Consider the following 27,728-nt stretch of genomic DNA (forward strand, 5'->3'; position numbering starts at 1 on the left):
ATATTTCTGGACATCGCAATGCAGCTAGAAAACGTACGAACTATGAAGTACCATGTGACTTGCTTCTCCGCGCTACTACCAAAGAAGTATTTATTACTTCCTTGAGCACAACCGTATCCTTCTGTACCGATTCATGTAATTTGGAAATAGGCTTCTACTAGCATTTGGTTCCATGTCTATGTATTTAAGGCTGAGGTTAGTTCCAAGGTGTTTCGACAACAGAGAAGTTGACCTGTGACGTACTTCCGTTTTCAAGAGCCCTCTCTAGTATTGCTATGGCAATGGCGCGAAATGGAAAGTGTAAATTACTTGTACAAGTTGTTGATGACGGCTACTCAGGCTGAAGATTAACCTGAAGATGACGGCAACTGGGCAGCATGGGTTTGAAGCCTGGACGTAAAGATTAGACCTAAATGTATGCTTTTGACTTGAACTTTTAACGTTTGAGAAAATTATATGAGCCAGGCTTTGTTGCAGGTTGTAGCTGCCACAGCTTAGGCCCCAAGACGTACTGTAGCCCTAACGGCATAACCGTTAGCCTAGTAATGGTTGGTGGATTACTCTGTTGAACAGCTATGTTTAAACGAAATTGGGGGTCAATGGGGGCAGGCATAAATTTTGATAAGGATTATATTTCTAGTGGAGGTGCTTATAGGTGTTTTGAAAGGAAGGAAAGTCATTTCTAATAATATCAGGAGGCATGCTAAGGAGTAAGGTACACCTAGGCCTAGTTACACTTACACTACAGGGATAAGCTGAAGATTGTCTTTACCAATGCTAGAAGTATTTGTAAAATTTTTGCTGAATTTACTGTTCTTCTTGAGGATCTGCGAGGTCCGCGAGACCGAAGGTCCGCGAGACCAAAAGTAAAAAGGTCCGCAACACCGAAGATCTTCGAGACCGAGGTCCGCAAGACCGAAACTATTACTAAATACTAGGCCCCGCGAGACCTAAACTACTAGGCCAATAATAGCACTTGGTAAGACAAATGTTACTACCGGTAATATTACCTTGATAAAGCGCGTAATTTAAAAGAATTTACAGCCATTTCTTTTCATAATGGATACCAGTGAGTTGCGCAAGGGGGCTGGGGCGGCTTGCATTGATACTAGGCCTCCACCAGTGGCGTAACCAGAGGGGGTTGCAGGGGGAAAAAGCCACCGCTCTCAAATGTCTAACCCCCCTGCTGTGTGTTTGTGCTACAAAGTGTACAAATTTTAGGAAGTAAATTAGACGTTTGGTTTATTATGAGGAAATTGTGTCAACTGTTACAGGCTAGAGGTTAAAAGTTGACCCCTAATTAATCCTGATTCATAGTAATGTGGGATAATAATGACAGTATCCGCTATAACAAGGGAACATGTTGCAGTTTTCGGTTCTACTTCTGTAAGGAGTCAAAATTCTTTAGACTACTCGAATTTCAAATAATATTTTTGTAATGTGACAATGTAAAAAAGTGTTTTAAACTGGATTAAATCGCCCGTTTTCCCTTACCTCTTCAGATTTTAAGGGGGGGGGGCAGGGACGTCCACCAGTGAAGAATTTACAGTAGGGGGCATGCTCCGTAGACCATTGGTCTCACGGACCATCGGTTCTCGGAAATTCGGTCCTGCAGACCTTCGGTCTCGTGGAATTCCCCTGGACGGGGTATGTTGTGTATTGTCAGGACAGGAGGGATACTCGTAATGGAATTGGTGGGTAAGCTTGCACGGTTGTGTGAAAACTTACAATGGTTTGCCTGAGAAAGTTGTACTTGCAAGAAGTGTGAATGGGTTAAGAATGCTTTGGACAAGCACTTTAAGCATTGTAATCGGGTCTGAGTGTTTATGTCTTCAGATTTTTCTCTCCTATAGGGTCCTTGGGAATTGAGTGCCCCTCCTGATCCTTATTTTTCTACCAAACTAAACTAATAATAACAATAAATACGTTCAGATAGGCACTACGTTAGGTCTACAGAAGTCTGGTAGACCTAGCTACAGTAATTTCAGTATTCAAGGTGCCAGTGAACTGTCAATCTAAGTAACTTATTTCTTCTTGGTAATTTGTTTGGCCATAATAAAAGTCTGTTCAGGTGATGCAGAATTTATTCAGCAGGTGGTTCAAGTCCACCAACAGATAAGATTAAGCCACTCAGTTTCCAAGAAGAATTTGATCATTAGTGCATGTGACTTAATTGCTATAGAAAAAAATGCTAATCCCATGATAGAAATTTGTTTGGCAATTTGGCAAATCAATCAATGAATATTCTGACATTCCTTACAGAGGAGTTTTGTCTGTGAATGTGTGATACAATTTTTTTGTTCATCTTGGGGAACCATACACTTGGAAGTGCAATTCCAGTACAAAAAGGTCTCTTAATTTACAGTTAACTTGATACAACAATGTAAAAAAAATTGTGTAAAATTCTTCAACAACACATAAGACAGTGCCCGCCTTTTGAAACAAGAAAACTGGGAGCTGATGTTGTTAAAGCTCACTACCAGCTGCTTTTGATTGGCAAGGAAACCTTGGCGGAGTGTGTACGTTAGGTCTAAAGAAAATTGCAGCAGCTCAGTCCAGCAAACTTGGAAGGATCAAAAACATTGCCTGCTTCAGGTAGGACAAAGAGTGTAGGAACTAACAAGCAGATAAAACTTATTTATTTTATATTTCTTTGTTACACATACAATGCAAGAATCATAACATACTTAACAATGTGAAGTTTTTATCTGGTACACAAGAGGTACAAACAAACCCACTGACAGGAATCTGGGGGTGGGGGCAGGTGCACTCTATAAGGTCTTGTCCCACAGTTTCCCAGACCTTGAGCAAATTTTCAAATACACAACTAGAAATACAACTTTCCCAAAGGGGATGGGTGGGGGGAAGCCCTTGTTCCCTCTCCCAGGTTTTCCTCAAAAACCATTACTTGGAAATAGCTTACTAAAGCTTCACCATATTATGTATAGGGGCTTAATGAAACCACAATTTTCTCTAATGGACAGAGGCACCTCCCTTATTTTATTCTCACTGGTACCCACTTCAGACCCAACATCATGCTTTCACTTGTATAGCTGCATAATATCTAATTGTGAAGGAAGAAGAGGCTCTGTATATATAGCCCAGATGAACAAGCATCAGGCCACATATTCAAGAAACTGATTTAGGCTGGTAGAAGTGTTGTATAGGATCAAGTCACATTGTGACATTTGTAAAAAAAATAGCAGTTTTTGCTATATTCATCGTGAAGTTAGGAACAAGATTATATAAGGAATTATGGAAAGACACTTGAGCATTTTGTCTATAATGAGCTTTGTCCTGACTCCAATCCTCTGAAACATGACAGGTGATATTTTCCCACAAACAGAACAATAAGAAACTACATACAGCTGGCACTATGTAAAGGCAGGTTTTCACAATTTGACCAACTCAATCTAGAAGAAAAAGTGAAGGCATGGCAAAGTGAAGACAACCGAGATTGTTTTTTTTCTTCGCAAGTGCTCAGACAAGCCAAAACAAACAGCTATCTCAGATGTGCGGATACATATGTAAATTTAGTGGTTTTCTGTACTGGCGTGCCCTCCCAAAAGTATGATGACTCAGGGGAGAGAAGTTGCAAAGATAACGCAGAAACAAAAGATTAACGGTTTACTTGGATAATTCAATAACTCAACTGGAGCAACAGTTTACTTGAATAAATTAACAACTCAACTGGAGCAAACTAAATATAAAATATAAAGCATAATTTACTTACAAGTCACAAGCTCACTACATATGAATCAAACATACTCACTCGCTCACAAGTCTTGGCCGGTCAACCATCCGTACTCACCGCCTCATTCATAAGCTCTGCCAAACCTTTTCATACACAAGAAAGTTCTATCACACCACACGCACACACTCACACCAGATGCACGCACGCACCACAAACAGCGCGCCGCGCCCGATACGTTTGAAACTTCTGTTACGTAATTAAACAGCGATGCGTCGCTTACAAGCGCACCATAGCCTAACGCTACACTATATACATGTACGCCCACACAAGAATACGCCTATCGTTACAATCGCTCATTTACACATAGAAAGCCCAAAACACACGGTATTGTCCAAGAAACAGATGGTAGGGATGACATGGAAGATGACAGCTATGACACCAGAGAAAGCACTACTTTCCTGTTCATCCATCAGACCAGCCAGCAACAACTGCTTTTAAAGCGTTATGGAGACATGGTACTCATTGACGCCACCTACACGACCACAAAATATGCTCTGCCTGTTCTTGGTATTTGTGAGGACCAAGGTTGGTTATAGTCCTGTGGCTGAATTCATCACAGAGAATGAAACGACTGTTGCGATAACAGAGGCCCTTGACATCATCAAAGATGGAACCTTGATTGGAACCCCAAGTTCTTCATGCTTGACTATTCCGAACAAGAATACCAAGCACTGCATGCAGTGTTTCCAGGTACACAGAAGTTTTTATATGCCTTTCACATGGAACAGGCATGGTTGCATTGGAGCAAGGAAAGTAAGTTAACTCAAATCTACACAAAGTTATTAGTACTTTTCTTTTTAAAAGTTTTTAGCAAAGCCGCACAGCAAGAGGTTCCTAGTTTGATTCCTGGTCAATGCACCTGTGTTATGTCCTTATGCAAAGCACTTATTATCTCTCTGCCGACAAAGTTGGTGAAGAGGGGACATAACACCGTTACTGTTCATCTGTTTATTTGTCTGTTGGTCCATTTGTCTCTCTGTATGTTCACACGTTAGCCGTCCTTCTGTATGTAAATCTGTCAGATCAACCTCCACAAAGCGTCTGGAAAAGAAGTAGAGAAAAACAATAGTGTCAATAGAATAGAGTGGAAATATAATAGACTTTTATAACATTTGATTTGGTTAATAGGTAAGCCCTATTTGGTGTCTATGGGAAAAAAGTTGAGCATGTTTCTTTTAGAAACTTATGTCAGACTAAAATAAAGGCTAGGTGTGTTGAATTGCAATAGAGTGAGTAAAGGTTGTAATTAAGGTTGGACTGACTAAATGGTTAGAAGTATATTTGGTAGATCAGTGGATGGCAAAAGGTGGGTGGGGTTAGTAGGTGAATGAATGTAGGTATGTGAATGGTGTTATATGAATTGCGTATGGTAGATTAATGGGGCACGGTGAGGAATAAAGCATGGGGATTAATGGAGCATGGGAAGTGAATGAATGATGACTTGGTGTTGCATTCTGAGGGTTTCTCTGAGATTAGTGTCAAGGTGTTTCGACAACACAGCTTGTTGAGGCTAGTTTCAAGGTGTTTCGACAACACAGCTTGTTGAGGCTAGTTTCAAGGTGTTTCGACAACAATACTTGGTAATGCATTCTGAGGGTTTAATTGAGGTTAGTGTCAAGGTGTTTCGACAACACAGCTAGTTGAGGCTAGTGTCAAGGTGTTTCGACAACAATACTTAGTAATGCATTCTGAGGGTTTAATTGAGGTTAGTGTCAAGGTGTTTCGACAACAGAGCTAGCTCAGGCTAGGTTCAAGGTGTTTCGACAACAAAACTTGGTATTGCATTCTGAGGGTTTCACTGAGATTAGTGTCAAGGTGTTTCGACAACGCAGCTAGTTTAGGCTAGTTTTAGGGTGTTCCGACAACAAAGAGATTAGTGTCAAGGTGTTTCGACAGCGCATCTAGTTTCAGGGTGTTTCGACAACGCAGCTAGTTGGTCAAGGTGTTTCGATAACGCAGCTAGTTGAGACTAGGTTCAAGGTGTTTCGAAAACAAAGATATTAGTGTGAAGGTGTTTCGACAACGCAGCTAGTTGAGGTTAGTTTGAAGGTGTTTGACAACAAAACTTGGTGTTGCATTCTGAGGGGTTTCACTGAGGTTAGTGTCAAGGTGTTTCGACAACACAGCTAGTTGAGGCTAGTGTCAAGGTGTTTCGACAACAATACTTAGTAATGCATTCTGAGGGTTTAATTGAGGTTAGTGTCAAGGTGTTTCGACAACAGAGCTAGCTCAGGCTAGGTTCAAGGTGTTTCGACAACAAAACTTGGTATTGCATTCTGAGGGTTTCACTGAGATTAGTGTCAAGGTGTTTCGACAACAGAGCTAGCTCAGGCTAGGTTCAAGGTGTTTCGAAAAAAAAACTTGGTATTGCATTCTATGGGTTTCACTGAGATTGGTGTCAAGGTGTTTCGACAACGCAGCTAGTTTAGGCTAGTTTTAGGGTGTTCCGAAACCAAAGAGATTAGTGTCAAGGTGTTTCGACAACGCAGCTAGTTTCAGGGTGTTTCGACAACGCAGCTATTTGGTCAAGGTGTTTCGACAACGCAGCTAGTTGAGACTGTAGGTTCAAGGTGTTTCGAAAACAAAGAGATTAGTGTCAAGGTGTTTCGACAACGCAGCTAGTTGAGGCTAGTTTGAAGGTGTTTTGACAACAAAACTTGGTGTTGCATTCTGAGGGGTTTCACTGAGGTTAGTCTCCAGGTATTTCGACAACACAGCGAGTTGAGGCTAGTTTCAGGGTGTTTCGACAACAAAACTTGGTATTGCATTCTGAGGGTTTCACTTACCAGGACACAGTGATTCAAACACTTGGAATTCCATGCAGGGTGTTTCGACACCACATCACAGACACAGTGATTCAGACACCTGGTACAGCGCACTGAGTGTTTCGTGTACCATCTTACCTAGGGCCTAGATCTGAGGGTTTCGCTTACCTTAGTGATGCAAACAGTTAGTACCGCACACTGAGTGTTTCGTTTTCCATCATTTGTTGACTTGATTTTATGCATTTCGTTTTAAAAATGCTCTAAAAGTAACTAGCATCTTCATCTCTATCCCCAACGCATCCCAAAACTCCACAATACGATCAGCGAATCTGAAACGGAAGTGACGCTAGAGGTCAACTAGCTGTGTTGTCGAAACACCTTGGAACTAACCTCAGCCATGTATTTAATTTTAAGAGGGCGCAGACAAGAACTATTATTTACATTGATCTTATAATTGACCGTACTGTCAACATGTAACTGTTGGTTGGCGCAACTGGCGTTATGCACACTGATGGGTAGCCCAGTACACTAGCACTGTACGTACTGCTCATTGAGTTACTACTGTAAGTTAACGTTAGCACTGCAGAAGTTGTTTATGTCACTGTTATTGTGTTTCATGTTTTCACAGTTAGTATTATTTTACCAGTCGAATTCTTACATTTTACGATTTCTGAGATCAGTATCGAAGTTCCTCCCGGACATTTATCTTGAGGGCAAGATGAAGACGAAAGCCTGATCAGAAAGCTATCGAAAAGTGTAACCTAGCTTCAATTTAGGGCCTAGCTAATGTTAGGCTACAACTTACAAGTACTAACATTACGATTGGTATCTAGTCAACAAGACAGTAAATAAGGTAAAGTAGAAGGACCGATTAGGTGATACATTATGCCGCTTTACCTGTTATAACACCCTTAGGGAAATTTCATAATGTTACCATAGCAACATTTTATTCGGAATGTAAATAATTAGGCTAACCTAGGCTATTAAACATTCTAATCGCTGAGATTTTGACAGAATAAGTGATTGATCTAGGCTAAGGGCCAAAGCCTAGACCTAAAATATAATTCTAAGTTCTATCTAAATTATAATGATGGGAATGGCCTAAACATTTGTAGCTTAGGCCTACCTGTTTGCAAATTTCTGTTGGTACCCTGGGTACCTGTTCCCTACCTATTCAACCTAAACCCAACTTGGCCTAGGCTATGTTATAGACTAGTAATACATACATAGCCATATACACTCAAATAATGTTTTCCCTTTGACTACTATATACCATATAACTCAAGACTTCAATTTTGCTTCCAAGTTCAAGTAATCTTTGAAGGGAATTAGAACTCACTCACTCTTGGAGACATTCTTGAATTATATACCTTACTTTCAGAACTTTGCCATTTGCATTATTTTTTTAACCAAAGGCTCATCTGTTGATTGCTGATTTACCCATCAAAATGGCCAAAAACAATGGCATGGATCCTCGTTTTGCTGCTACTGACGATTCCGCGGTACAGATTGACGATGTGAAGCTTTCCTTAGAAGGAATTAACCTGATGCTGAATAATGGATTCAGGGAATCCCAGGAAATCTTTGACAAATTCAAGTGAGTGATAAAAGTTATAAATCAAACAGCACCAGTTTGTTTCTGTAAAAACAAAATTCTCAATAGTCATAACAAACACTTCAAGTCATATTAGATCATTTTAACTAAAGGAACAATTCAATTTCATACATGCTCATGTCACTAAATGGAAAAGTTAGTCATTCCATATTGGATAGGTAGCACTCAAAAACTAACGTTCAGAGCAGTGAAGTCTTCAAATATTCACTTTCTTTATGTGTTAATCTTGTAAACTGCCAGTACTGGCACCTATATAGTGTGTTTAATATAGTCATATGACACCTAAATATATTTATATACCCTCACTGAGGGCTCATATGGAACACATTTCGCCATCTTGTCTATCTCGTTTTAGTCACTGCCTTCCGAAGCTAACACATGCACTTACCAAAATTCTGGTATATGCATTAACACTACAGTAGCATAACAGCAAACACAGTTAGGGTTTTGACATGATATGATGAGCTTTCCAGGAATGACATGTCATTTAAAAGTAAGAAATCAGCCTTTCCTAAGATGGAATCACTGGGTTTTGTATGTTTAGCCTTCTTCAATTCATTTCATGAATGTGTTTATTCTTCCATACATATTACACATAGAAAATCATAGCGTTCCTCCTGCTCCGTAATAAATATGAGTAAGAAATTTATAAAAAAAAGTATGTAAAGATATGCAACAAAATGTAAGAAATCTGAAAAGTGAAAAAATATTAATATCAAAAATATGTAAGAACAGGCTGAAAAGTGTGCAAAACTAAAAATAGGACCAATTGAAGACTAAAAAGAAAATACAGATACCCGTTATGACGGAGATGGAAGTAAAAATATCTGTTAGACGCTTATTTCCCCTAAAAGTACTGTACACGTAACAAATAAATAAAGAGTCCAGTCACAGGTGTTATATTTGTCACTACGTCGTCGAAGTGTATTTTTTTATAACACATCTTGTCTTTAGAAAACTCTCTAAGGAACACTAAGATATTAAAACACGTCTAGCCTTTATGAACTCTAAGTAAAAACTGCCTTCCAATCCGTGCCAAACCCTATTTGAAGAGGACACACGCAACAGGCATCGTTCAAACAAATCACGCATCTCAAGAAACACCCACAACTGACACACGCATAAACAATCTTAACACCCTCGCACATGCACAGTTGACGCGCACATTAATTCAAACAACACATTGTAACACATGGAGACAACAATTTGATTGTAAAAAAGTAAAATAACCATTACCAAGGTTATTGGAATCACTCATAATTTTGTCCAAACTCTTAGTGGTCCTCTGATATAGATCGTGTACAGCGACGGCAGGCTAGTACCTATGATTTTTTCCGCAGACCATATTAGATGTTAATTTAGTAGAGGATAATTTAACGAGATTAGATTGGTTTACATGGCCAAACCAAGAAGAATGTGTAGAAGTGTGAACTGAGCTGTTGCCATGGAAATTATACTCAGCGTAGAATCTGTAGTTGCGTCCAGTTCAATAAGTGTACTTCCCTGCCCTACGAATTAAATTACTGTACCTTTAGTACAGTTACCTTTTGCCTACAGTAATTGGTTCAATGGTAACATACCAACTCTACTTACATCAGACCAATACTGTGACAATATTCTCCCAAATTTCCAGAAGAGTTCTTTTACTTAATTACTTCTTGCCTGCCAAAAATTTGCCAGTTTAAATTAGCTATTCAATTTGAGGCAGCAAATTTTGTGTCCCACAGATCTAACATAAAATATTACTTCTCCATTTTGGCACAATTTACTTGAATTATATTTAATGTTTTGTAAACGGACTGAAAAAGTATACTGTGAGCAGATTGTATTATCCTATACTGTACGTTACATTTCCTTTAGGATTGCAGGATATTGACAGCATTTTGAATGCGAAATGTAGATTTAATGCAAGTCATGAGTTATTTACATAACATCTCTAATATTACTGTTTCATGAATTATTATCTACCTCTCTCTTATTATTCCTCCCCCTCTTCTGTAGGAGATACAGTCCATTGATGAGCTCGGGATGGAGTTTTGTAACCTTCATGGTGAGAGATGGCATGTAAAGTGTTCCTACAGTCTTCATGCGCTGTAGACATTTATTCAGAACTGTTTTTCAGTTTTAAAACATTTTTGTAGTAAGTGTCCAACTTCTTGAGAAGAAAGTAAACAAACAGACAGAAAACAGGATAACGTTGTAAAGTCATTTGGTGTCTCTTCAGTGCTTATTTAAAATTATATTATATTACATTATATTATATAACATTACATTACATTCCATTCCATTCCACTCCATTCCATTCCATTACATTACATTACATTACATTACATTATATTATATTATATTATTTTAAAAGTGTAGAAACTTTGGAATAATTCTAGGTAGAAATGATTCTCCTCTTATTAGCAAGAAACTTGGAAATTACACTTTACACATGGAGCCATTTTTAAAGGTTATGCATTTGGGTACTACGGTAGGGTACAAAACTAGGCCTGCTGAGTATTCAGCTTTTGCAGAACATTTCTGTACTTTTCTGTAGCCATTTTTGTCAATTTGTAAAACATTAATTTATGATAACAGTTTTTTTTATATTTTTTTTTTATTTGCATTCATCTCTTTTGTACAACACATGTTGTGCACATGTGCACATCTCTTCTGCATGTGCACATCTCTTCTGCATGTGCACATCTCTTCTGCACATTACAAGTTAAAAAGCAAGAAAAGTTTGTTTCATGACACCAAAAAGGACATTTCCTTTATCAATAATGCAAAGAATCTCTTAGCAGTTTAATTTCTTTGTGCTTTTTGTTATTGATAAGTATATGCAATTCAACACTCAAGAAAAAAGAAAGTTTATGCTTGAAAATATCATAACTTGGAATGCTTTTGTTAATTCTGCAAAGGTAAATATAATATTTGGCATAAAAAATTGTCAGGCTATACCATTTCATTTTGTTCTCATAACCATAACCAAAACAAAACAAAAATTAAAGATTTCAAGATATATTTTGTTCCAAATATCTCCAACTGCACTACAGCGCCAGTAAAGGTGGTCTAAAGTTTAAAGTTAATGATAAGAGTTGCCATACAGTGAACAAAAGTTACTGCAATACCAATGATGTTACAAAACTTTGCATGATTGTTCAGATGTGCTGGTTGACATAAAAAACCCCATTAAATCTGCTGTCTTTGTGTATGATGGTAAACAATAGGTGATTGTTTAGGTGTGTCCTGTACTTTTGCTTCCAGCTTTGTTTACACCCACTGTGTTGCTGTCTTAATAATGAAGCCAATAGTACTGTATATATGTGACATTAAAGCCAAAACTTCGGTAACGACATTTTTGGCCTCCCGCAATCGTTTTTTTTCATGAATTCTACGGATCTCATTTTAAGGGTTGGAAAACCTTGCAAATCCTTCCAACCAGGTTTGTGGGAAATTGAATAAAAAATAATAAAATTGAAAAGGAATTGTAAAGGCAAAAAAGCCCCCCCCCACCCCCCTCTCAAAAAATTATCAATCCTTGTGGTTCCTGTTCACTGTTAAATACTCTTATGTATCAGTTTCGTTGTTGACTTTGCCATTAATTGCAGAAAACCAACCTTAATAGCAGACCCGTTTACGGGAAATTTAGCAAGGTATTATTCTACGTATCTCTGCTCAATTGTTTACCAATGGTATCACAACCAGCTCAAAATAAAAACGAATGAGCCAGTGGCCACACACTCATATTGTCCAGATTACTCAAAACTTGTCGGTGATCGGATATTGTTGCTGCTATTACCATCAAAACTTAAAGCCCTCCTTTCCAAAGTTTTTATCTACTTGGCAACCCACATTTCGATTCACTTAAGCTGGTTACAACTCTGCAAGTTCTTCATATTGCCTGATTTGATTGAATATGGATTCGCATCGATTGAAAGTCAGAAGACAACAGTGCTTACGGGTACATTGATATCAAAACTTGGGAAAAACAATTTCACAAATCACCCTTTGACAGGGTGGAAGTTTAGTGTTGAGATTCCATCGGAAAACATCGTGCACCGATCAGATTAATATTTCTTCTGCCCAGAATTGGTAAATGGGGGACCCACCATAAAGGCTTGGCGACCCATTGTTCTGGGGAAGCGCAGACTGAACACAGTTCGATAAAGTAACGAGTGACAAACTCGGTTTCTTTTTTTCCATATTTCAGAATGCTCTGATGACCTACGAAGAAGACAAACTGGATGCGGCCATGGAGGCTCTCAGAGAGACAGAAAAGCTCTGTCTACCAAAGTCTGGCGGTTTCATGAAATCGTTAAGAACTAAGATGATCAGAGGGGCGGGTTCTGGGTCGGGCAAGATGAGTTCGGAAGACCGCATCCAGAGGCGGATCCTCCTAGCGGACTGCCAGCTCTACATGGCCATGTTGATATTCTCCAGGCAGGAAATGACGGGGATTCTGAGGGGCGGTTGGCTGGTCAGGAAGGGCTACAAGATCTACGAGAAGACCTACGAAGAGATCTCAAAGATTTACGAATCCAGGGGCCACCCGATGCTGGCTAATCCGGGAATGGTGGATAAGAATGGAGAAGCGGCCTCGATGGAACCCCCCGACGGGATGGGTAACGAGGCGGAGCTAGACGAGGAGGAGGGCCTTGATTCGTCTTCCAGAGATTTCAGCGACCTATCAGACGACGCACTCGGTCGTCTGAGGGGCGGAGTCTCTTTCGGGTACGGCCTCCTGCAGCTGGTCATCTCCCTGATGCCGCCCAGTGTCCTGAAGGTGGTGAATCTGCTGGGCTTCTGTGGTGACCGGCAGTTTGGTCTGACTTGTATCAAACAGGCCAGTCACAGCAAAGACATGAAGGCACCTCTGGCCATGTAAGTAACAATCCTTCAGTACATGTATGTGTATATGTAGGGAATTTAAAATCCTTCAATAAATGTAAGTTTAAGTTTCCAGATATATATGATTCAAATACTAAAACACATTATCATGGTATTTGGACATTTGGACAGGATTTAAAAACAGAAAGCTGCTGTGAAATACACTCACGAGACTCTGTGCTCCTCCAATTTTAAAACCACATGACATAATTTTACATTATATCATCCACTGAGTCTGTTTTCCTTCCTTTTGATTTGTTTTATGACAGATTAACACTTCTGTGGTACCATACCGTGGTTCGGCCTTTCTTCGGCCTACAAGTCAGCACTAAGGAGGACTGCATGACATAATTTTACATTACATCATCAACTATTTTTGATTTCTTTGTGACAGATTAACACTTCTGTGGTACCATACCGTGGTTCGGCCTTTCTTCGGCCTACAAGTCAGCACTAAGGAGGACTGCATGACATAATTTTACATTACATCATCAACTATTTTTGATTTCTTTGTGACAGATTAACACTTCTGTGGTACCATACCGTGGTTCGGCCTTTCTTCGGCCTACAAGTCAGCACTAAGGAGGACTGCATGACATAATTTTACATTACATCATCAACTATTTTTGATTTCTTTGTGACAGATTAACACTTCTGTGGTACCATACCGTGGTTCGGCCTTTCTTCGGCCTACAAGTCAGCACTAAGGAGGACTGCATGACATAATTTTACATTACATCATCAACTATTTTTGATTTCTTTGTGACAGATTAACACTTCTGTGGTACCATACCGTGGTTCGGCCTTTCTTCGGCCTGCAAGTCAGCACTAAGGAGGACTGCGTCAGAGAAGCTCTGATCATCCTCGAAGAGAACAAGCCAAAGTACCCAAACTCTGCTTTGATGTCATTTTATAGAGGGCGTGTGCTGAAACTTCAGGTAAGTCTTATAGACCAACTGTTAAGGTCCTTGGAAGTAAAAATCAATGGGCCTCCCTAGCGGTTTAACCGAGGGTGCTGCTACATAATTCTTAGAGTATGTGTGTGATCTGTAACATTAACAGTCGTTTTGAATCAAAGTAACGCAATGGCATGGTAGCACTCACAAAGCTGGCAAATGTGCGGTGTGAAGTTGTTAGCAGAAATGCTGGATTGATTCAGAAATCCAGTTGTGTGAGAGAGAATAATCAACAAAACAATAAATGTGTGAGATAACACCAGTTGATGTGCTTATACTATATACTTTCTGGCTTCGAAGTTGTGACACATTTCAAAAGATTTCGTCTTCAATAAGTATGAAGGAATTATTATATATTTCTAGTGATTAAATCATGGTGTCACCATGCTACTGTTGGTGAGTCAGTTTGAACTGGTCATACTAAAACTGACAGTTCTACATCTTGTCCAGTGCATTGGTTAACTGTAAATCTACGCATAGATTATAGAATCCTCAATTTTTGGCTTTCCGTGCCATCACATTTAATACCCCAAGTTACTGATGTGAACACACTAACAACAGGTCATCTAGATCACAATATCTTCACAAGCTTATTGTACAGGTGTCTAGTTTAGAAACGATAGGGGATCACAGCTTTCAACATGCTGCCTCCCCCCACCCCCCACCCTCCCATTTGCGGAACTCAGTCCAGTAGATATTAGGTCTCTGGACTCACTTGATCAATTTTAACATTGTCTTAAAACTCATCTTTTTTTCACATTAAGGAGTGTTAGCTCAGTGGTTAAAACTCAAAAGAGGATATTTTTTATTATAATATTTATAAAGGAGTGTTAGCTCAGTGGTCAACGCCGGTGCCTTTCAAACATAAGGTCCCCGGTTCGAGTCACTCCAAGATTAATGTATGTCGTCTAGTTACAGAGTTGTTGACAATTCATGATCATTGATGTTAAATATGAATCTAAGAGACTGACTTCGGTCAGCTTGCGGTTTTGATAAGCCAATGGTGGCTTCTTCGCGAGTGCCTGCTTACTGGAGGATCTAAATACATACATGCACACACAAGTACATACATACATACACACATATATACATACATTGTTATAAGATGTTTTCTTCTCTCTCTGTATCTATGTTTTTTCTTCAAAAGCGTGTTTAGCAACTTTTGTTCGATTCTGCGCCACATAAGACTAATTATGTAATTTAATTTAATTCAAGGTTCGTAGAACTAGGTAGGGTCTATATAAGAGTACACTTTATTGATTTTGTATGCAGTTGGGGAGCACCGTATAAGATGGTGATTGCGTCCATATAATTCCTTTTCCAGGAAATTCTCTTCTTTATTTCTCTTGTGTTCTGATATACATGTTATAATATGCATCAAACTGCTGTATAACATCAAGAGTTGACAACTGGGTTTGAATTACAAACTTAATAGTAAAAAAATAGTTGTTATCTATAGAGATTGTCTGTGGTTTGAAGAATCGTGTTATAACTTACAAACCACTGAAACCGAAAATAATAATTTAGAAATGGAAAGTAGGAAAGGGTGGGTGTTTAAATTTGTTTATCGTGGCTTAAAGTTTTCTAACTACCCTACACTAGCTTAAATTGTATTAAATGGGAGTGATATGAAAAGATACATTTGTACTTTTTTGAGTTCAGGTAAAAAAAACGTTTATTCATGAGCAAGGCTAGGCTATCAAAGAAAGGTCATGACTATGGCTGTTTCTAATTGAAATATTACTTCCCTAATAGTCTGCAAACAAGTTACAGTTCTGTGTTACTGTTGACATGTACGAGAAGCATAAGAGAGCCCATGTGAATAGGGGATGGGTACTTACTGTGAATAATGTGCCACCTTAATGATCAAAAGTAAATTTCTGAAGAAGAAAGTTCAGTTACAGTACAGTAGTTCAGTTCAGGTAAAATATTTTGCATATAAATAGACATACAAAACAGTGCAGTAATGGTATATACAGGATACTAGAAAAAACGTAAAATGTTGATCAAAGCTAGTAACCCTAAAGAAAAAGAAAGAAAATAACAGAACAAAGTAAGAAAGAAAAACAAAATGTGCAAAACAAAATTGACAATAATATCAATCACGGTACTTGGAAGTTAGATAACTCTTTAGTTGATACATAAATGAAGCACATGACTTAGAATATCTAATACCAGTTGGGAGATTATTCCATATTTTATAACAGTAATTGGTTGGATAATATAGAACTGAATCGATCTGACATTGAATAAGGAGATGGACAAATATTTCTTTTGGAATCTAAAACCCAGATGCAATTTGTTTTTTGCTCCTGGCAGGGGAAGCTTGACGAGGCCCTGGATAGGTACAACATTGCCCTGGAGGAGTGTTCGCAACAGAGAGAGATCCAGCTGATATGCCTTTACGAGATCGGCTGGGGAAACCTCATGAAAATGAACTGGGAGGAATCGCTGCTTGCATTCGCTAGGTATCGTTCTTCTACTTCTTTTTTGTGGTATTTTCTTTTTTAAGTTTCTGTAAGTTGCCATGGTTACTTGCATTGGGTCAACTGTTACCATGTTAATATGTTAAGTATGTTTTGTTTATATGTAAAGCAGGTCTCTGTGTTTCAATAATTATGATAATTATTTCTAATAAATTGATAAATTAAAGTAGTGCTCCTCATTATGGCAATTATCTTACCTTACCCTTTCTTCTTCCAGACTCAAGGAAGAATCCAAGTGGTCACAGAGTTACTATACCTTCCTAACAGCAAGTGAGTCGTTCGTATAGAGTTCCTTCTTTTGTTTGTATCTTGTACTATTTATCAATTAACAGTTACCGTAGTAACCAAGTGGAGAAAAAGTCCTAATGATTCCGGTATTCAATTCACCCCTCTATGTTACCTGTTTCTATCCTATCTACCAAGCCCATAAAACTGGTTAACTTCTAACACCCCTACCCAGGGAACTCGTTATTCTAGGTCATCATCCCTACCCCCTCCCTCCTCCCCCCTTCCCCCCTTGACTCCTCTTATTCATGTCCACTTAGTAATTACTTGAACATGCATCAATAAGAGAAGGCTTGATATCAGGGACATTAATCCATCGGGTGTATCAAACTTACAATAGCCGGAAGTAATGCACTATTTTACCATCTAACTCTTTGGTCCTTTGTTTATAAATACTACATCGAGCTATTAATACATAGCTATTAAGCTAGATTTTTATGTTGTTTTGGTTGAGTTATTAGAAGTAACATAACATTGGACCAAAAGTAACATTTAGGCTACAACTGATGAGCAGATGTCATCATCATCAATTTAGCCTTGAAGGAGCAGTCCAGATTTTTAGCTTATTTTAGAGATGAATATAATGTGGGATTGTTGTGGTCAAGTGGACTTGTGATCTAAGTATTGCTGGTTCGAGTCCTGGCCAGATCATTACGTTGTGTCCTTGGGCAAGGCACTTTATCTCCATTGCCTCTCTTCACACAGGTGTATAAATGGGGACCTGTGAGGTAACTTGTAAATATAGTTGAGTGTGTCGGTTTGTGGCTGCACCCAATGGGAAGTCCCCCCAGGGGACATGTAGATGTGGTGTGCTTGTAGTGCCCCAGGAGGGATTGTTTGAATCATGCACATTTTAGTGTGTGGGTGTGACAAGTTACCAATGACCAGGGGTTAAGTTGTAAAGTCGTGTGAGAGGGCCTTGGCCTCGAGACTGTTAACCTACAACTTAAAAAAGTCTATAAGGTCCAGTAGCACAGCTAGCACTCAATTATATATTGTTTTTGTTAAATCAAAAGTCATTCTCTTAAATTCAATCTTTAAAAAATGACTGTCATTTCCCATACAGTGACTCAGGGTGCCCTCGGTCAAGTGGAAACTTCTCAGGAAATATTTCTCGAAGTCCCGACATTAGCCAAAAAGAGGACCAATCAACTGGAACAATATGTCACAAAGAAGGTATTTGTAATTATGATTCAATTTTCTCATTAACGTGTAACAGGTCTGTGATCAGTTTGCCTATACCAGGCATGAGCTTTTTTCGTGAATTCGCGGAATATCTGTGATTTCTTTTCTAACTCGGGGACAAAAACTATTATCCTAACACACTGTAGCAAAGGCAAACTGGAGCCTATACCGCAATTTTTGCAAAATTCCGTTTTTTTTGTTGTTACCCCAGGCTCATGCCTGCTAAACAGGGCTTGTTACTGAAGGCTAAAGATTTTAAAAAAAAGATGTGAAATAAAATTTTAAGATGTCACTGTAAAGTCCAATTCCAATCCCTTCTCAAGTTTTCTGTTGCTAAGTTACAATATGATTGAATTTTTATGCATTGTCTACCTATAAATTAAAAGAGAGGAAAACATTGTTAAAAAAGTGCTTATTTACCCGTGGAAAATGCTGTGTAGGTAAATATATCAAAGTTATGGTGTCTGAGGTTTCGATCCTAGCCGGATCTTCTCCAGAGGCTGATTGGTGACAATGGGGTCCGTACCAGTGATCTAAGGGTTACAAGCTTAGCGTTGGTTGGCAGCAAACCCTTTCTATTTCAATATCTAATAATGGTAACATTTTTTTTCAATCTGGTTGTCTTCTAAAGTTTCAATGTTTCTTTAAAGATCTATTGCCATTATACATCTTCAAAGCAGAGCATTTTTTCTTTGGGGGGGGGGGGTCCCTCGGACAAGCAGGTCTTGCTGTCTGGTTACCGAACATCACATTTGTTTTGGGTTGTCCAGGAGAATGACACAAAATAACAAAGAATGACCAACTTGTACAATGAACAACAGATGTGTAGGTTTGGTGAATAGATGACCAACTTTGAGCCTGGAAAATTTCCATTTGTTGTTTTATTTCAGTATTACATCTCCAAAGGGGAGCAAGGTCTAGACCAAGTTATCATTTTATCTATTTTGGGGTGTTTTTGTTACAATGCAGTCTGTACTTGATGTTAACAACCTGTCTTCTGTCAAGAATGATTTGGTTATCCGAACAGATATTTGGTCGTCATGGACTACGGTTAATAATTTGCCCTGTCGACTGTTTTTGTGTATAAATCTTATATAATATATCTTATATAATATACTGTATATATCATGTAAAGTTTTATTGTATATGGACCACCCAAAAAAAATATATGGTTATGAAACCATTCTCCTTCTAAGAATTTCAGAGCAGAATCTAGTTGGAATGGTAATTTGTTTTTTGTCAGTGGAAGTTTAACAGAAATTGCATATCTCAGACACCTTATCATGGTTTCATTGAAATTCAGTCAGTTTTATTTTGGTGCATTTTATATTATTCATTTTTTAGGCCTTAAGGTTCAAGAAAAAGCCACCAACACAAACAGAGTCTGTTCTCATTGCAATCGAAGTACTTTACCTGTGGAAGGCTCTGCCCGAATGCAGCGAGGAGACACTGATCAGCATGCTGAAAGGTAACACATGGGAATGTCAAATTTAAAACAAGCATGCAAGAGCTTTTTCCGCGAATTGGCGGAATATCCATGATTTCTTTTCTACCTCGGGGACAAAAAATATTATCCTAACACACTATAGCATACGCAAACTGGAGCCTATACCGCAATTTTTGCAAAGTTCTGTGATTTTTTTTTTTAACCCAGGCTCATCCCTGAGTTACAAGGAAAAGGAAAAACCCACCGAGCATGGTTAAAGATCACAGATATGTCTGAAAAGGACAGAACTGACTTTGAGAGTCACAATGTAATATTATGTGAAGAAAGTTTGACTTATTCTGTTGCAGGTCCTGTTAACTGATCTTCTCCAAATCTCTGAATATTGGTTAATAAACAGTTGAAAGTAAATCTTCATGCACCCCTTAAGATGATGACAACCCCCTGGTTGCTTTACCCCTCTCCCCCTCCCCCACCTCTTACCCCCTCCTCCCTGTTTCCACATCCACTTCCATAATGGCTTTATGTAAATATTGAACATTACTCAACCAAAAAATAACATGCACACAATGTGTAATAGACTATTTTCTCATTTAGATGATGTTCCTGTAAAAAAGGCAATTACCTTATGTGCTAATTTTGTTTGGGTTTGCGTGAGTTGTGCATTATCAATGCTCTACCTTTCCATGTTAGCACTTTTTTCCTTTTTTGTAAGGTAAAAAAAGCTAAAAATTGGGTTCAATAATTATAGTCTTCAATTAAGTTAAGTGATTAAATATTCTGTTTGATATGACATTTGATAAAAGTGAATATTAATGTCATATTTTGTAGTTTTTTTTATTTGGGGGGGGGGGAATATCTCAATGTGTCACTTTTCTGTTAAGACATTGTTGTTGATGATGCTGTGAATTATTATAAAATGTTCATCTCAATTATTAAAACCATTCATTTTGCAGAATGCGAAAAGGCAGAAAGTGACAAAGATAAGAAGCCTATCGTAACGTTACTGAAAGGAGCAATCCACAGGGACCTCGGAAACAAAAATGTAGCCAAGCAGGTAGGAGAAAGCCTTATGAAAACATGAACATTGCTATTAAAAAAATATATAATATAATACTATTAAAAAAGTGTTTGTAGTGAGCCGTTTAATGCTCAAAACTTTGAAGCATAATTCATCTATGAAATTCAGTTTTTGGATTGCTCATGAGAAGAAAAGCAACATTTACTTTGAGGTGAGGGATGTTCGGGAGGTGGGTGTGAGTCTCTGTAAGTTTGGGGGAAGGGGTGGCTAAGTTACCGAAGAAGGTACTGGTGAGAAGTGTATATAATATATCATTCTTAAAACACACACACATACCAATCAAGCTCTTGTGTAATGGACGGGGATTTCTTTAAAACTCTTCGAGTTAGACAGGTTGCCGTGAAAGTCGTCTAACTTTTGATTTGGAGTTATCTTACAAATAAAGTTTTCCAAAAAATGAAACAAAAACTGTTAGCAAACTGCTTGTCCACTAGAGAGCCTGTGTAAGTGAATGTGTAAAAGTAGGTGGGCCTGATGTTTCGATCCTAGCAGGATCTACTTTAGAGGCTCTTCTTCAGCCTCTGAAGAAAATCCTGCTACGATCGAAACGTCAGGCCCTCTTACTTTTACACAAATCAAGACTTTGTCAGCAATGTTAACATATCCCAGCAAAGCATCGTTCCCAAAAACTTGAAGAACTCATCATTAAAAGTCCCTGGTAGATCATTTATTTATCGTTAGCTACACAATATCGACTGTATCGGACAATGAAGACTGTATCAGACAAGGTTACCTTCCGTATTCCAGCGATCCTTGAATCAAATTGTCATCGTTGTCTGTGCTTCTTATAAACATATCAATGCTGAAGAGTATTTTCTTTCCTTTTTCGCTGTCAGTTCTTCGAAGGTGTCCTGAAACTCCAACCTTCTAAACCCTCCAAGACCCAGGACATGCATGCGTTTCCATACGCCTGCTTTGAGCTTGGTTCGCTGATGTTAGACGATGAAGCCGTAAGTAACATGAATTATTCACGGGGTGGGCGTGGTCTGCTGTCACAAATAGTTTACTGAATGATTTTCCTGTTGCATGCACTAGCCTCTCACAAAATGACTGCTCTGAAAAAGCTCTTAGTTACTTGGATGGTTATCAGTTTAAATTACAGTAAGTCTTTACATGAATGTAGTCAGGGTTTACCCTGCCATGCCATGTTGCTCTTTCTGTGTTCAACCCACTGTCAACTTTTTAATTGAATTTTCTTTGGAAGATCACTGCTGATGAGAAAAGTGTGGATTGCTTCCAGAGGATTAAGCCTCATCAAATCTTATGTTTAGCCAACTAGGACTTGAACAGACATTCTCGGAGACTCTAGATTTCATTGCCTCAACCTCAGGTTACGTTTAGCCAACTATAGCTTGAAGCTACACTCTCAGAGACAATAAATTTCATTGCCTCAACTTCATGTTACCTTAAGCCTACAAGGGCTGAACCTACATTCTCTGAGACTCTAGATTTCATTGCCTCAAACTGATGTTACGTTTAGCTGACTAGGGTTTGAACCTTCGTTCTCCCAGATTCTAGATTTCATTGCCTCAACCTCATGCTACTTTTAGCTGACTAGGGTTTGAACCTTCGTTCTCCAAGACTCTAGATTTCATTGCGTCAATCCCGTCTGTTTGCATTCCCAGGATTTTGGAATTTTGCCGGGAGTGATATTCAGTGGTTATGGTGTTAGGTATGCTTCCCGGAATGAACAATGTTAGCAGATATTGGGATACTCTAGTTACAATCTTAATGTTACTGCTCTGAAGTCCTGTCCCAAATGATTTGTGGAAGTCATTTCTCTGAGCCAAAGAGATGTTTGAAATACCTCTCCAAATTTAGTTGTTACAGGATTTTTATTCCTAGTGGTTGTGGTGATAGTAATAATCCCTTTTGTGTGTCCAATTATGTATGTTTGAGTGTCATAGGTGTGTATGTTGGTGTTTCCAATTATCAATGTTTGTGTGTCCAATTATGTATGTTTGTGTGTCCAGTAGTGAATGTTTGTGTGTCCAGTAGTGAATGTTTGTGTGTCCAGTAGTGAATGTTTGTGTGTCCAGTAGTGAATGTTTGTGTGTCCAGTAGTGAATGTTTCTGTGTCCAGTAGTGAATGTTTGTGTGTCCAGTAGTGAATGTTTGTGTGTCCAGTAGTGAATGTTTGCGTGTCCAGTAGTGAATGTTTGTGTGTCCAGTAGTGAATGTTTGTGTGTCCAGTAGTGAATGTTTGTGTGTCCAGTAGTGAATGTTTGTGTGTCCAGTAGTGAATGTTTGTGTGTCCAGTAGTGAATGTTTGTGTGTCCAGTAGTGAATGTTTGTGTGTCCAGTAGTGTATGTTTGTGTGTCCAGTAGTGAATGTTTGTGTGTCCAGTAGTGAATGTTTGTGTGTCCAGTAGTGAATGTTTGTGTGTCCAGTAGTGAATGTTTGTGTGTCCAGTAGTGAATGTTTGTGTGTCCAGTAGTGAATGTTTCTGTGTCCAGTAGTGAATGTTTGTGTGTCCAGTAGTGAATGTTTGTGTGTCCAGTAGTGTATGTTTGTGTGTCCAGTAGTGAATGTTTGTGTGTCCAGTAGTGAATGTTTGTGTGTCCAGTAGTGAATGTTTCTGTGTCCAGTAGTGAATGTTTGTGTGTCCAGTAGTGAATGTTTGTGTGCCCAGTAGTGAATGTTTGTGTGTCCAGTAGTGAATGTTTGTGTGTCCAGTAGTGAATGTTTGTGTGTCCAGTAGTGAATGTTTGTGTCCAGTAGTGAATGTTTGTGTGTCCAGTAGTGAATGTTTGCGTGTCCAGTAGTGAAAGTTTGTGTGTCCAGTAGTGAATGTTTGTGTGTCCAGTTGTGTATGTTTGTGTGTCCAGTAGTGAATGTTTGTGTGTCCAGTAGTGAATGTTTATGTGTCCAGTAGTGAATGTTTATGTGTCCAGTAGTGAATGTTTGTGTGTCCAGTAGTGAAAGTTTGTGTGTCCAGTAGTGAATGTTTGTGTGTCCAGTAGTGAATGTTTGTGGGTCCAGTTGTGTATGTGTGAGTCAGAGGTGCTAGTGCTATAGGTCAAATTTGATCCCACAGATACTGCACATCTAGAAAACAACAGGGGTTTGCTCATCCTTAGCGAATACTTTATTCGATATCCCATCCCAAACTGCTTCCCAAAATGATAAAACTTGTTGCCCCAAAAATGCGAATATGAATTACATAACAGTTTTTCTACACATACTGAACCATTGTATTTTATAAGAGGGAAAATCCAGAGCCACCAAAAAACTGGGCAACAAAATATGATATTGTTCTCTGTTTCATAACTCATCTTTGATTACTGGCTTAAGTTTAATTGTGTATTATTATTATTTTTCATCAAGTGATCAGATATAGATGACTCTAATGCTCTTTTCTAACCCCCCCCCCCCCCATATAGCTCATGAATTGGGAGTGATTTAGTCAAACTGGTAATTTTGAAGATAAAGAAGAGTTGTAGCATACGCAAACTGGAGCTTATACCGCAATTTTGCAAAGTTCTGTGATTTTTTTTTTTACCCCAGACTCATCCCTGCTTCACTCCTCCCTCATACCCTGTCTCCGATCTAACTCAACCCAACCAATTTGGTGACTGTTTTAGCGATGTGGCTGACCCCACCTCCAACACCCCCCCCCCCCCCCCCCGTGACCCCTGTATCACAAACTAGGTTATTAGCAACATGTCCTCCTGGTATTATTTGCCTGTATTATTTTTTATTATTATTATTATTATTAATATTATATTAAGCAGTGAATAACTTTTAATCCCATCTTTTTTTTTTTTTTAAATTTCAGACTGCTGCGGCGGGTAAGATGTATATCCTCAAAGCAAAGGTAAATTTATGATATTATTTCAATGATATTTCTGGCAGCAGGAAAACTGTCGACAAGTGGGTGGTATTAATATGGGTTACCACTAATTGTGAATATAGCATGCAAGAGAAACCCACTGATGGTTTTAAGTTCTGTTTGTCCTGGCTGTTCCTCTCTGGCTGGTTTATTACTGTAATGTCATAAGGCTCTATGCTCTGGGTCTAGAAGATGGGCTGTTGTTTTTCAAAACCAGGTTTCCACCAATAAGGAAATCAATTGATAAGGGCACTGGGTGAGAGATGACAAGGATGGTTTGTCGGGATTGTCATCAACTAAGGGTTGAAAAGTTCACTTGGTGGAGCACAGGACAACAACAACTGAGGTAGGAGATTCAAATCCCATTCTATGATGATGAACCCCCTATTGATTTTGGTGCTCATGTCATGAATAATTATGAGGTCACAGGGTCAAACGTGAAAATCTCCAAATGCTTATAACTCTGCAACCGAGAGTCAGAATTTATTCATACTTGGTTTTAATGTGTTGGTAGATAGTGGGTACATGGTAACCTATGTTCAAGTTAATATTATGCATATTTATTAGGGGGCGAGGCTTAAGTTTTTTTCTCACTAAAATAGCTTGTAAACACGGTAACTGAACAACGACAAGTTGGATTGAAGTCATACTTGGTACATATATGCGCCATATTGAGTAGAAGAGCCTGATTGATTTTGGTGCTCATCTCAAGAATATTAATGAGGTCACAGGGTCAAACGTGAAAATATCCAAATGCTTATAACTCTGCAACTGATAGTCAGAATTTATTCATACTTGGTATTAATGTGTTGGTAGATAGTGGGTACATGGTAACATATGTTCAAGTTAATATTATGCACATTTATTAGGGGGCAGTGCTTAAGTTTTTTTCTCACTAAAATAGCTTGTAAACACGGTAACTGAACAATGACAAGTTGGATTGAAGTCATACTTGGTACATATATGCCCCATATTGAGTAGAAGAGCCTGATTGATTTTGGTGCTCATCTCAAGAATATTTATGAGGTCACAGGGTCAAATGTACACATTTTCAGAATTGAATCATACTTTATGTGAAAGTGTTGGTAGATAGCTGGTACATGATAATGTATGTTCAATGTGATATTATGCACATTTATTAGGGGGCAAGGCTTGAGTTGATTTTTGCTAAAAATAGCTTGTAAAACATGGTAAGTTTAATAACATATATAGATGGTAGGTCCACAGTCAGTGAAAGAACCTTGCTAATCAATTTAATCAACAATGACGAAAGCTTGGGATTATAATCTCAATTGGCAAGGAATCACAATAAGCCAACTGGCTTTCTGGTTTACATTATTTGAGATGAATATAGAACATGTTCTGGGGTCATTGTTTAAGGTCTTAGGCCTGAATAACCCTATTAGTCTACCTTTGCACATTACCCAATCTAGCTACAGTGAGGTTTTGATGTCCGTCTGGGCGCTTTGCTCCAAACAGCTATTTTATTCTCCTGCCATCTTTGAAAGTTAACCTGAGAACCTCTGCCCTAGAGGTTTAATTATGTATGATGTTTCATCTGTTCGTTATAAGTATTTGAAACCGCTTCAGATGGTAGCTCCCCGAAAAACAAGAAAATGTCAGATTTTGATGTTTATTACAAAATGATAATTTGGGCTTCATTAAGCTTTGTTTTGTATTATAAACAACGTGTTATTTTTTCTTCTTCACATTACAGGAAGAGTACAAAGATTTTGACTTTGAGCAGAGACTTCACGTGAGGGTTCACGCTACCTTACAGCAGATTAGGAACACTTGAGACTTACCGTAAGGGTTCAAACTACTTCACAGTAGGTTAGACTTCAGACTCTGCGGGCGAGTTCACACTCGATCTCGTACCAGATCTGAAACACTTTAGGTTTTACGAATGGTTTCACACTAGACAGTAGATTAGAAACTGGAAACTGAGTAAGGGGTTTCACAGTATAAACAGCAGACCGGAACAATTCGGACTTCACATGAGTGTTCACTCTGCCTTAAAGCAACTTTAGTATCAGTGGAAGGGCTGTTTGGGAGTTCTTGAGAGATTTCATGTCTTCGTACAGCAGATCGGGATTTGAGCAAGCGGATCAGGGAATGAGGGCTGACATTACCTTTACAGCGGATCAGGGACTCTTCAGGATTTAAGTGAGGGTTCACACTACCTTTCTAGCAGGTCATCAACTCTGGATACTGTGTGAGTGTTCGCACTATACTTACAGCTGATCAGGGAATGAGGGCTGACATTACCCTTACAGTGAATCAAGGATTCTTGAGGATTTGAGTGAAGGTTCACACTCATGTTATTGCAGGTCATCAACCCTGGACACTGTGTGTGAGTGTTCACACTATACTTACAGCGGATCAGGGAATGAGGGCTGACATTACCCTTACAGCGGATCAGGGATTCTTGAGGATTTGAGTGAGTGTTCACACTACCGTTACAGCAGGTGATCAACCCTGGAGACTGTGTGAGTGTTCACATTATAGTTACAGCGGATCAGGGAATGAGGGCTCACATTACCCTTACAGCGAATCAGGACATTCCTGTGGATTTAAGTGAGGGTTCACACTACCGTTACAGCATGTCATCAACTCTTGCAAGTTCCATCGGTCAAGCAACAGCAGACTGAAATTACTTACCAGAGGGAAGTGACCGCTGCATATGAAGGCATCACATGAAGAGGATTCCTGAATGAACGTGTAGATAGTTAGCTAGTTAAAATGATCCTATCATAATTTTCTATGGGTAACAACTGTCGCAGTTTTAGCGTTAGTTACATTGTTGTTATTGTGAGGTGGGTGTTGTTTCTAGTGTAAGTTTGATAACTTATTCCATACATTTTTTTGAAGACTTTTTTCATCAATGTATGAGTTTAATTTTTGATGCACTGAAGCGATATAGTTGTAGCGATATGATGTAGTTAGTGTTAGTTTTTAAGGAAAACAAGAGGTGGGAAGGGGGGGGATGGGGTGGGGGATGGTTACAGAGTGATTTCAGCTATCAATACCACCACCTTCTGGTATGGATGGTAAAACACAATGACAAAACAGTATATAACTTATATATAGAAATTTCACAAACAGTAAATGGGGATGTAGAAATGTCTGCTTGGAAGCTAAAACTGGTTCAGTGAAGGTTGTTTACATGTGGGCAAATGTTGCTGAATCAGACTGAAATCTTGTTTTTGTGATATTGCTATGCTGCCATTCTTCCATGGGCCATGCATCCTTACATGTGAATCCCAATCACAGTATAGAGCCACTCGGGTTAGGCATGATGTTTGCCGTTAGCTGTACAGTGACCATTTCAGTGGTAACATTTTTTACTTGAGGTGGGCGATCATTGTAAGACTGTTAAGGGTATGTGTACATATATATGCATATATATATATATATATATATATATATATATATATATATATATATAT

At 38.7% G+C, this 27,728-nt stretch overlaps 1 protein-coding gene and 1 long non-coding RNA gene across 4 annotated transcripts; one reads left to right on the forward strand and one right to left on the reverse strand.

Annotated features, from left to right (window-relative positions):
- LOC139984270 (tetratricopeptide repeat protein 39C-like) lies at nt 1–27,717 on the forward strand. 3 transcript variants are annotated; one of them, XM_071998110.1, is made up of 13 exons: nt 1–135; nt 7,935–8,116; nt 10,136–10,184; nt 12,333–13,003; nt 13,779–13,947; nt 16,285–16,433; nt 16,669–16,721; nt 17,803–17,912; nt 19,266–19,389; nt 20,322–20,422; nt 21,283–21,396; nt 24,226–24,264; nt 25,997–27,717. In XM_071998110.1, exons 2-13 carry the CDS (start codon nt 7,968–7,970, stop codon nt 26,075–26,077), a joined length of 1,809 nt encoding a protein of 602 aa, XP_071854211.1. In that variant the 5' UTR covers nt 1–135; nt 7,935–7,967; the 3' UTR covers nt 26,078–27,717. The 3 variants fall into 3 exon arrangements, with proteins under 3 accessions (XP_071854211.1, XP_071854209.1, XP_071854208.1); XM_071998108.1 differs by lacking the exon at nt 1–135 and adding an exon at nt 6,950–7,082; XM_071998107.1 differs by lacking the exon at nt 1–135 and adding an exon at nt 7,089–7,372.
- On the reverse strand, nt 3,620–6,912 carry LOC139984271 (uncharacterized). Its single transcript, XR_011798996.1, has 2 exons — nt 6,688–6,912; nt 3,620–4,795 (listed from the first exon to the last, which is right to left on the reverse strand). It is a non-coding gene; the product is annotated as an uncharacterized lncRNA (long non-coding RNA).
- Nucleotides 27,718–27,728: the final 11 nt, after the last annotated feature.

The sequence above is a fragment of the Apostichopus japonicus genome, chromosome 17 (assembly GCF_037975245.1).
Source record: "Apostichopus japonicus isolate 1M-3 chromosome 17, ASM3797524v1, whole genome shotgun sequence".
NCBI lineage: Eukaryota > Metazoa > Echinodermata > Holothuroidea > Aspidochirotida > Stichopodidae > Apostichopus > Apostichopus japonicus.